Genomic DNA, 10,742 nt, shown 5'->3' on the forward strand with positions numbered 1-10,742 from the left:
AGCCCTGGCTATTAGCACAGCCCTGGCTACTAACACAGCCCTGGTTACCATCAGAGCCCTGGCTGCTAGCACAGTCCTGGTTACTAGCACAGTCCTGGCTACTAGCCACCTCTGCTAGAGACTACCCGAAGAATATGCCATGAGTTAGCTCTTTCTCCCCCTCCTGCCACTGGTCAGCTAAGCCTTCCTCCTGAAAATCTCTTGTTGACAGAGAGGGTGCAGAATTTCCAGTATCTCCTTTAGTCGACTATAAGAGATATTAGCGTAATTTCTAGTTGACCATCTTCACAGAGTTTTAGAATGATCACAGAGCATTTAGAAGCTGTTGAGTTGCTAATAGCTAAGTGACTTTGAAATAATGAATGCTTCATTTGGGGGAAACTCAGGGTAATTGTGACAAACTGTTGTTATGAAGGGGCTCTAGCTGGGCTTGGAAGGGCAGGCTTGAGGCTTCTCCACGTCCTTGGAAGTCTTCATCCACCAGAAGGAGCTCCTTCTGCTCTCTCAGCCTGGATGTGATAGTTGCCAGCAATAGGCACAACTTGGTTTTTAAATTAAAATCTAATATTTGATATACATAATTATATCAATGCTATATTAAAAATATGACTTCTGCTTTGCATCTGCTGTTTTTGGTACACTGTGTGTCACATGAGAGATGCCACATTAATATCTTTGACTATTAATAGAGTTGGATAAGTAATACACTGACTCCTTTAGCAGTCTCAGCCTTTCTTTGAACTTTGCAAAGATGGCCATTGTAATTAGGTATTGTTGAATTGAGAATAAAAGTTACTTTAAGGCAGAACTAAAAGTGTTACTGAGGAGGTGTTATTTTCAGAAAATACTTGGTAAAGACTCCTCTGGAGTTATTAGTACCGTAGCTCATTATAAAGATGCCTCTTGGGCCGGGCGCGGTGGCTCAAGCCTGTAATCCCAGCACTTTGGGAGGCCGAGACGGGCGGATCACGAGGTCAGGAGATCGAGACCATCCTGGCTAACACGGTGAAACCCCGTCTCTACTAAAAAATACAAAAAACTAGCCGGGCGAGGTGGCGGGCGCCTGTAGTCCCAGCTGCTCGGGAGGCTGAGGCAGGAGAATGGCGTGAACCCGGGAGGCGGAGCTTGCAGTGAGCTGAGATCCGGCCACCGCACTCCAGCCTGGGCGGCAGAGTGAGACTCTGTCTCAAAAAAAAAGAAAAAAGAAAAGAAAAAAAAAAAAAAAGGATGCCTCTTATATGGATTTGAGAAGGGAAAGAAGCAGCCCAGTGTTAATGTTTTATTTAGAAAATGTGAGGCCGGGCACGGTGGCTCATGCCTGTAATCCCAGCTCTTTGGGAGGCCGAAGTGGGCGGATCACCTGAGGTTGGGAGTTTGAGACCAGCCTGGCCAACATTGGTGAAACCCAGTCTCTACTAAAAATACAAAATTAGCCTGATGTGGTGGCTCATGCCTGTAATCCCAGCTACTTGAGAGGCAGGAGAATCGCTTGAACCCGGGTGGTGGAGGTTGCAGTGAGCTGAGATCATGCCATTGCACTCCAGCCTGGGCGACAAGAGCAAAACTCCATCTCAAAAAAAAAAAAAACACAAAGTGCCATGCAGGTGGTCCCCACTGCCCCCACAGCAGTGCTTTCTGCAGGGAGTGGATGGCAGGCCTGGGGTGAGCTGCCCGCTTGCTTCGTGAACTGCGCGTGCACGTTACCCACGCGTGGGGACGATGCGGCAGATGTCTTTTTTGGATCTGGTTGCTGCGTATCGCATCGCAAGACTTTTCTGGACCTTCCCAAATCCTCCGGAAGACTCTGGAGAGCATTTAAAGATGAGAATCTTTCTTGTGTTTGAGTCCCCGGGTTCCCCAGGAGAAACCCCTTTGGGTGCACTTCAGCCTGGGCTTGCTCTTCAGGAAAACCGTGGCTCCGGGCTGGAACTGGTCACTTTTAGGCCTGGGCACTGTTCACAGGCTTGGCCGATCCCAAGTACTCAGCCTTACACGCAGGCCTGCTTCTGAAAGATCGTTTCAGTTACAGGGTCAATATCTTACATAAATGCAAAACCAAAACAATGTATAGGAAATAACTCATCTGTTCAAACAGTTTTTTTTTTTTTCCTTGGGTTAGCCACCCTTAGAAGAATGTTCATTGGCAGAACGCTTTGGCTTGAATATCAGGATGTTTTTTAGAAATGCTATTGGTTTTGGCCAGGCGCAGTGGCTCAGGCCTGTAACCCCAGAACTTTGGGAGGCTGAGGCAGGCGACTCACTTGAGGTCAGGAATTCGAGACCAGCCTGGCCAACATGGCGAAACCTGTCTCTACTAAAATACAAAAATTAGCCGGGTGTGGTGGCACGCACCTGTGATCCCAGCTACTCAGGAGGCTGAGGCAGGCAAATCGCTTGAACCCGGAGGTGGAGGTTGCAGTGAGCCGAGATTGTGCCACTGCACTCTAGCCTAGGCGACAAAGCAAAGACTCCCTCTCAAAAAAAAAAAAGTGTGTATATATATATACACACACACACATATATGTAATATATGTATTACTGGTTCTAATACCCCTAAAGCAAAGAACTCTTCCATGCACCCAGTAGTGTGGTGGGAAAGAAGGAATTCAGCATGCTTCCTCCTGGGCCTGGCGGACAGGTACCAGGTGAGTGGAGCACTGTCATTGCCTGTCACCTGCTCTTGGAACCTCTGCAGTGAAAGGGCATGACGTCTTGTCTATACATCAATGTGCTTTGGGGGGCTTCTTAAGTAGGTGGGGTTTCTGTCAGTGATCACACTGAATCGGGAAGTGGAGTTTCTAGTAGACATTTTTGCAATAAAGCTCTTTCTACATCTACCTGTCCGACTGCTCACTTGGCAACCACAGAATGTTTCCAGTGTCTGGTGTGCTTCAGGAGGCATTAGGCCAAGCGCCCGTGCATCTCAGGGTGCAGACTGAGATAGGCACAGCAGACGCAAGCCCAGCAGCGTCTGGACCACGGGAGCTTTGCCTCTCCACCAGACAAGACACAGACTTCTTGGTCCCTAAGGAAGTCCCCTTCAAACCTGCTGAGTTCTCATGTGGCTCCTGCACACTGGAGACTCGCCCCACCACCCCGTGCCTTCCTGTGTTCTAGTGCTGACTTGGAAGAAAGGTGGTGTTGGTAGGAACAGTGTTATATTTCAGAAGCTTGGCACAAATGGTTGGCAGCACTGGAGGGGCTGCAGTGTTTAGAGGCTGTGGCGGGAGGACCTGTTGGATGGAGAGACTGCAGTGTTTGTTTAGAGGCTGTGGCGGGAGGACCTGTTGGATGGAGGGACTGTAGCGTTTGTTTAGAGGCTGTGGCGGGAGGACCTGTTGGATGGAGGGACTGCAGTGTTTGTTTAGAGGCTGTGGCGGGAGGACCTGTTGGATGGAGGGACTGCAGTGTTTGTTTAGAGGCTGTGGCGGGAGGACCTGTTGGATGGAGGGACTGCAGTGTTTGTTTAGAGGCTGTGGCGGGAGGACCTGTTGGATGGAGGGACTGCAGTGTTTGTTTAGAGGTTGTGGCGGGAGGACCTGTTGGATGGAGGGACTGCAGTGTTTGTTTAGAGGTTGTGGCGGGAGGACCTGTTGGATGGAGGGACTGCAGTGTTTGTTTAGAGGTTGTGGCGGGAGGACCTGTTGGATGGAGGGACTGCAGTGTTTGTTTAGAGGTTGTGGCGGGAGGACCTGTTGGATGGAGGGACTGTAGTGTTTGTTTAGAGGTTGTGGCGGGAGGACCTGTTGGATGGAGGGACTGTAGTGTTTGTTTAGAGGTTGTGGTGGAAGGACCTGTTGCTCACTGCTCAGTAATGGTTAGACAGTAAATTTAACATAGAAGCAACTTAACAAAAAGAAAAGCTTTTCATATAGGGGGGCTGTTTTTGGTTTGTTTTTAGAGATGGCTTTGCTCTGTCACCCAGGCTGGAGTGCAGTGGTGCCACCACAGCTCACTGCCATCTTGAACTTCTGAGCCCAAGGGATCCTCCCACCTCAGCCTCCTGAGTAGCTGGGACTACAGGCACGCACCACTACACCAGGCTAATTTTAAACAACTTTTTTGTAGAGACAGATATCTTGCCATCTTGCCCAGGCTGGTCTCAAACTCCTGAGCTCAAGCAGTCCTCCCACCTCAGCCTCTTGAGAAGCTGGGACTACAGGCGTGCACCACCACACCCAGCTAATTAAAAAAAAATTTGGAGTGATGGGAGTCTTTCCATCTTGCCCACGCTGATCTTGAACTCCTAGGTTCAGGTGATCCTCCCACCTCAGCCTCCCAAAGTGCTAGGATTACAGATGTGAGCCACCACACCTGGTTCTATAAAAAGAAAAGCTAAAACTAGTAAACCACACTGGTATTTTTTGCTCTATTTCTGCTATATACATATCCCTTTGAAAAGGAAAATAGGAATATTGAACTTAGTTTTTGCATAAAGGGCCATTTCCTCCCACTTAAAGTTGTTTCCTTTTTAATCCTCTGCCAGCCATTCTTACAGGGCCAGTGGTAGTGGTGCTGATTAAAATAACACAAGTCTGCCAGCAGTCCCAGACAGACATCGCAAATGGCGCCTTCCACAGTTCAGGACTGTGTGCTTCACTCCGCGGAGGTCTGCCTCAGATGCCTCCCCCTCTCCTCCCTCCCAGCCCCTTTCCGGAGGCCGGGGAGAGTGCGTTTCCATCAAGCACAGGAGCCAGCACTTCCTCACAGCCTTCCCGTGCCCTCCCAGCACCAGGCTCACATGGCCGCTCTCACCCATCCCATCCGCCTTTTGTGATGCGGGTCTGAATAGGTACAGGTCCACATCGTGCCTGGACCCATCATCTGGCTTAGTGGGCCTGTCACAGCAGACCTGGAAACTAATTTTCTGTGTAGAGCAGGTTGCATCGCTGATGCTGTTTTAGCTTATAGAGCCTAGAGCCCAGAGCCCAGGAAATGGTTTTAAACGTGATTTTCCCTTCCCCCTTCCCTCTTCTTTAAAAAACACCCACTCCTTGGTGATGCTTGGTGATTGTTGCGCAGCTTGTAAATATACCTAACGTCGCTGAACTGTACATTTAAAACGGTTAGCATGGCAAATTTTATGCTACATGTAATTTACTGTCATAAAAAAAACCCTCATTCCTCTAGAAATTGCAGATTTTATTGAAAAGTTTATATTATTAAGTATATGAGAATTTGATTTGTACTCTGGGTTTAATGTTCCTGTGGTAGAATGGGTTATTAATAAAACTAGCAGTCGTTAGTACCTTCCATTTGAGAAATTTGAGATGTTGAAAACAAACTTTGCCAGAGTCAGATGACAGTGCATTCTGTAGCGTCACCGCTGTGCGAGGTGGCTGTGAGTGAATGCACCTCTGAGTGTATTTCATTCCAGAAGCACTGGGAGTGCTGTCCGGAGAAGGCTCGGCAGCTTTCGTGTTGGCGTCGTAGGTGTTTGGTGGAGATTCAGGAGGATCCAGATGGGATAATGGTGCCCCTAAAATCAGGGGCAGCGCCCGGCACTCTGGACACATGTGCTGGCCCAGCTGCAGGGCAGTCCGTGTCATCCTTGGGCCCTCTGTGTCCTCATCGTCAAAGCTCTTTTAACATGGAGCTGAAACCTCATGGGGATGGTAAAAAGCAGATGCAATAATATATGTGAAAGAGCTGCGACAAATACTAAGAACTTCGTGACTAAAAGGAAGGAGCAAGGAAGGAGCAAAAACGCAGACACAGACACATTCTCTCCCCATCAAGCCGTGAAGCACATCGTAGCCCTCGGTGATTAAAAGCCATGTGTTCTGGATACATCTCACCCCCACCTCATATTCATCGTCACTTACAATATTCATTTATAACAGCGCCTCTTCTTCATGGAGGCCTGCCACAGTCTGAGTAAACAGAAAAGTGATCTTGTCCCTGTGGTGTTCACAAAACAAGCCCTAGGAATTGTGTAAGTCACAAACAGTGTCCAGGCCCTGGATCTGGGATGACCAGTCTCTGTCATGTGATGCTCCGGCCTCGTGCTGACTGCTTGATCCACGACCCCACATTAGCAGGAGGTGCTCTCGGTCTGAAGCCTCGTTGGGTACCTCGTTGTTCCACGTCTCCGGCCTAGATGGGCAGATGAGATTGGGCCCTACAGCAGAATGCTTTCCATTACAGCTGAATAATAGGTATTTGTAGACACGTGAATGAAGGAGTTCTGCAAGCCATGTGGCCCTGCATGATCAGCATTTTGGGGGTTTTATGTTTTCATTCCTTTAGCTCTCTACATGATACGCCCAGGCATCACATTTCAGGGTAACCGAAGTGAAGGCAATGCAGATTCCGTCTCCACAGCCTGTGGTGTGTTCTTGTTTTGTCTGTTCCCTGTCTCTTTCTATCCCTTTGTTTCCTGCGACCCTTTCTCCTCTCCCGTCTCCCTGCAACAAAGGACCAGCCTCGATGATGCCACTGGAGGGGCTTTGCGAGCGGAGCTCTCCCAGGGCCCATGGGGCCTCCCTTCCAGCAGGTGGGCCCTGCATGCAGCCCACGGTGTCTGAGGACACCCCCAGCTGAAAGCATCCTACTTGGCGGAACTGGTTCTGATACTGTCCAGCTCTTGTCAGTCATTTCCAGGAGCAGGGAGAGCAGCGTGTGTACATAATCCCTCGTGTGTTACGCTTATTAAATTTTACTGGCCAAAATGCCAGGAATTCCTGTGAACTTCATTATTTCTGAAAACAACAGCAAAACCTCTTGTGGATTACCGACATGGCACATACAGGCGATGTGGGTAGCCAGGGACAGGCTCACAATCTCAATGCTGGAATAATTGTACTTGGTAGTATGAGGATCCTGTGTTTTGCCGAGTGCTGTGGTTTTTTGGTAAAAGAGGAACCCACCTGCTTATCCTTCGCAGTGTAGCAAACTCATGTATCAGACAGCCCTGTCATTTTTTAAACCTTTGAATGTAATGCATTATTTAAAAAGAAAGAAGAGTTACACTTTCAATTAGATTTCATTTGGTAAAAAGTGAAATTTTCTGTGCATTTTAGTAGTAAACAACAATTCACTCAGTGCCTTTCTTCCTAAAATGGCACCGTGATATCAGCTTCACATATGGTAGTTTTACATGACCAAAGTCTCATTGAAATAAATATCAACCGGCGTTCCTATCCCTACTTTAAAGAGAGATTAAGTTTTCAATTTAAAAAACACCCCACCTTTCTCCCTGACAACAAAATTTTTTAAAAAATTTTTTATTATACTTTAAGTTCTAGGGTACACGTGCACAACGTGCAGATTTGTGACATACGTATACATGTGCCATGTTGGTGTGCTGCACCCATTAACTCGTCATTTACAAAATTATTGCACATTTGTTTGTAGAACATTTAGAGAAATCCGATGAAGATGGGAGAAAATAAACCCTCCCTAATCCCCCACTCGGGGATGCGCGTTCGCTCCACTCGGGGACGCGCGTTCGCTCCACTCGGGGACGCGCGTTCGCTCCACTCGGGGACGCGTGCTTACTCACTGGCTCTGTCTGTTTTCCAGTCTCTTCTGATAGGTCGCTTTAGTCAGCCTACTCAGACTCACATTTTGTGCTTTGCTTTTTTGTGGGTGATGGAGTTCACGTCACATAACCTGAACATCTTCCTATGTCATTAAACACAACAAAATAAGGTTAGGATGGATTAAAGATTGAACATTTAAAATAAACCATAAGGGGCCAGGCGCGGTGGCTCACGCCTGTAATCCCAGCACTTTGGGAGGCCGAGGCGGGCGGATCACGAGGTCAGGAAATCAAGACCATCCTGGCTAACACGGTGAAACCCCTTCTCTACTAAAAATACAAAAAATTAGCTGGGCGTGGTGGCGGGCACCTGTAGTCCCAGCTACTCGGGAGGCTGAGGCAGGAGAATGGGGTGAACCCGGGAAGAGGAGCTTGCAGTGAGCTGAGATCCGGCCACTGCACTCCAGCCTGGGCGACAGAGCGAGACTCCATCTCAAAAATAATAATAATAATAATAATAATAATAATAATAAATAAACCATAAGACACCATGAAAGACCTGGTGGACACTGATACAATCCTAGGGTAAGTAGGGGCCTGCAAAGAGGAAAACCGGAAAGAAAACAGAGTTGACTGAGACGTAACCAGGCTGTGCCATCAGAAGGGCGTTGGGAATGAGACGGCCAGTTTTCCAGGCTTACAGTCAGCCTCCAGAGACAGTTCAGCAGCGGTGCCTCTCTCCAGAGGACTTTCTGGTGAAAACTGACCGCCTGAGTTGATATCTTCTTTCCTTCTGTGTTACAGCTCCAGCTTACTCTTTGGTTGTGACCAGCAGCTAAGTCACACTCTCTTTTCCCAAATGTTCTGCCCTTTAGGTAGCTGCAATCAACCCAAATCACCCTCTTGCTCAGATGCCTTTGCCTCCGTCGATGAAAAACTGCATCCAGCTGGCAGCCTGCGAGGCCACTGAGCTGCTGCCCATGATCCCTGACCTCCCGGCTGACCTGTTCACCTCCTGCCTCACCACCCCCATCAAGATCGCCCTGCGCTGGTGAGTGGCCCCTGCTGTGCCCCTGGGACCCACTCACCTGGGCTCTCCCACAGGAATCCCAGCCCATGTGGGCCCCAGGCATTCACATCGTCCCAGGAGCCCACGTGACAGACATGAGTGTACCCCGTCTTCTCTTTGTGTCATTCAGGATTCAGGATTCCCGGCGGAGGCTTGGGTTTCACTCTTTGAGAGTTCCAGATCCTTTCTTCCTTGTGATCTGTTCGTGGGTAGCTCGCTGCTTTGTGATTTCCAAGAACAGCCTCTCCTTACCTTTGTGCATTTCGGAGGCGTCTTAGTACCAGGATCGGTCATACTGGAAACTGGACTTTCTTTCGGGGGAAGAAAAGGCTACTATGAAAAAGGAGGTCATTTAATCCCTTGCTTGAGTTGAAGCGTAATCTTTCAATTTATTTTTAGCAATGAAATAAAAGCCATGATTTTTCTATCTCCATCGTTTTTAAAAGTTATAGCCATTGGGAACATAACTGAAGAAATGTGTGTGATATTCCAAGATGGTAGAAGCCACATTTCAGCTCCGACATCACCGGCAGAACGCACAATGGGATGTGTGTGTTTCCTGCTTCCAAATTCAATATTCTCCCCTAGACCATCTTGCCACTCTTTAATATCTACTTTCCCATTTTATGTTTTGCTGAAAAGCTTGTCTGTCGTGGCTGTTACCGGCTAGTAGATAAACACCTCTCTCTTGAGGTGCCGTGCGAATGGTGCCGCTGTGCAGGAGACACCGTGCTGTCGGCCGAGGACGCTCTTGAGGCTTCTGTCAAGACGGCCTAACACTCCAGACAGTCTCCTGCCTTCTCACCCGCAGCCCTGGGTGGACACAGGGGGCTAACAGTACAGCAAAGTAAGGGCCCCCAGGGACCCCCTGGGAAGGGCCAGAGGGGAAAGGCTGCATGAGTGTGTCCTTAACTGCTAGGTGGAGGAAAACTTGGCCTTCCTGCTCTGCCTCTGCAGCCAAGTCCAAATTGATCCCAGACCCCAGGGCTTGGGGTTCATGATGTTGGGGTGACTGTGGCGCAGCCCTCACACTAACTGTCCCTAGCCCTCCCCCCCAGACTTGGGGGCTGCAGGTTTCCACTCAGGGAGAGACCTCCTTTTACTGTTACCCCAAAATAGTTGGAGATGAAGGGAAGAGGGCTGTGCGTGGTAGCTCACACCTGTAATCCTAGCACCTTAGGAGGCTGAGGCAGGAGGATCCCTTGAGCACAGGAGCTTGAGACCAGCCTGGGCAACATAGGGAGACCCTGTCTCTAAAAAGAAAATAGAAAAATAGCAAGTGCAGTGGCTCACGCCTGTAACCCCAATGCTTTGGGAGGGTAGGCAGGCAGATTGCTTGTTGGCCGAGGACACTCTTGAGGCTTCTGTCAAAATGACCTAACACTCCGGACAGTCTACTGCCTTCTCACCCACAGTCCTGCTTGAGGCCAGGAGTTCGAGACTAGCCTGGCCAACATGGGACTGGTGGAGCCTTTTATTCCACCATCTCCATCCACTTCCTATCTTCGGGCGCACCGAAGCAGTCATGCAGGAAATCAGGAGTGGGGGACGGGAAAATGAGTGGGAATGAGGCCTGTTCCCTGGCAGTGTCCATTGTGCGTCTGCAGAAGCTTCAGCCTACAGGCCCCTGGGTGATTTTCTGCTTGGTTCTTCTTTTATAGTACTTTTTCTTGTCTGTCTGTCTGTTTTGTGTTGCTATAACAGCATACAACAGACTGAGTAACTTATAATGAATTTGCTTTGCATTCTTTAAATTGATATATGATAGTTGTATGTATTTTGGGGGTCCAGGTGATATTGTGATCCATGCATACAATGCGTAACAATCAAAATCAGGGTAACTGGGATCTATCCAACTTATCCATCACCTCAAACATTTATCTTTTCTTTTCAAGACTGTTTTTTCTGCCTCTCAGTGCCTCTTTCAACAACATGAAGCTGAACCGGGTACTATGAGCGCTCACCTAATTTCTGGTTTGTATGAAGGCGCTTTCTGTGTGTGCTGACAGTTGTTACACTGGCGTCCTTGCTTCGGGAACACTGGCGCACTGTAATGTTTGAAATAAAGAACACAGTAGATAGGACTCATAGCAGGAGAAACACCGCTGGAGCCAAATGAATGGCCTGGAAGGCTACAGTGGGGGCTCACAGGAGGCCATGGGAAAGGATCGAGATGGGAAATAGAAAAGC

At 48.7% G+C, this 10,742-nt stretch overlaps 1 protein-coding gene across 4 annotated transcripts in view; it reads left to right on the forward strand.

Moving 5' to 3' along the window:
* RPTOR (regulatory associated protein of MTOR complex 1) overlaps positions 1–10,742 on the forward strand; it is a 412,728-nt gene that overhangs the window by 194,313 nt on the left and 207,673 nt on the right. For all 4 annotated transcript variants that reach the window (XR_013407456.1, XR_013407455.1, XM_015120520.3 and 1 more), the window contains exon 6: positions 8,359–8,534. Coding sequence is in view for 2 of the 4 variants with exons in the window: in XM_015120520.3 (XP_014976006.1) it covers positions 8,359–8,534 (176 nt within the window). In the remaining 2 variants the exon portion in view is untranslated. The remainder of the gene's footprint in view (positions 1–8,358; positions 8,535–10,742) is intronic.

The sequence above is a fragment of the Macaca mulatta genome, chromosome 16, assembly GCF_049350105.2.
Source record: "Macaca mulatta isolate MMU2019108-1 chromosome 16, T2T-MMU8v2.0, whole genome shotgun sequence".
NCBI lineage: Eukaryota > Metazoa > Chordata > Mammalia > Primates > Cercopithecidae > Macaca > Macaca mulatta.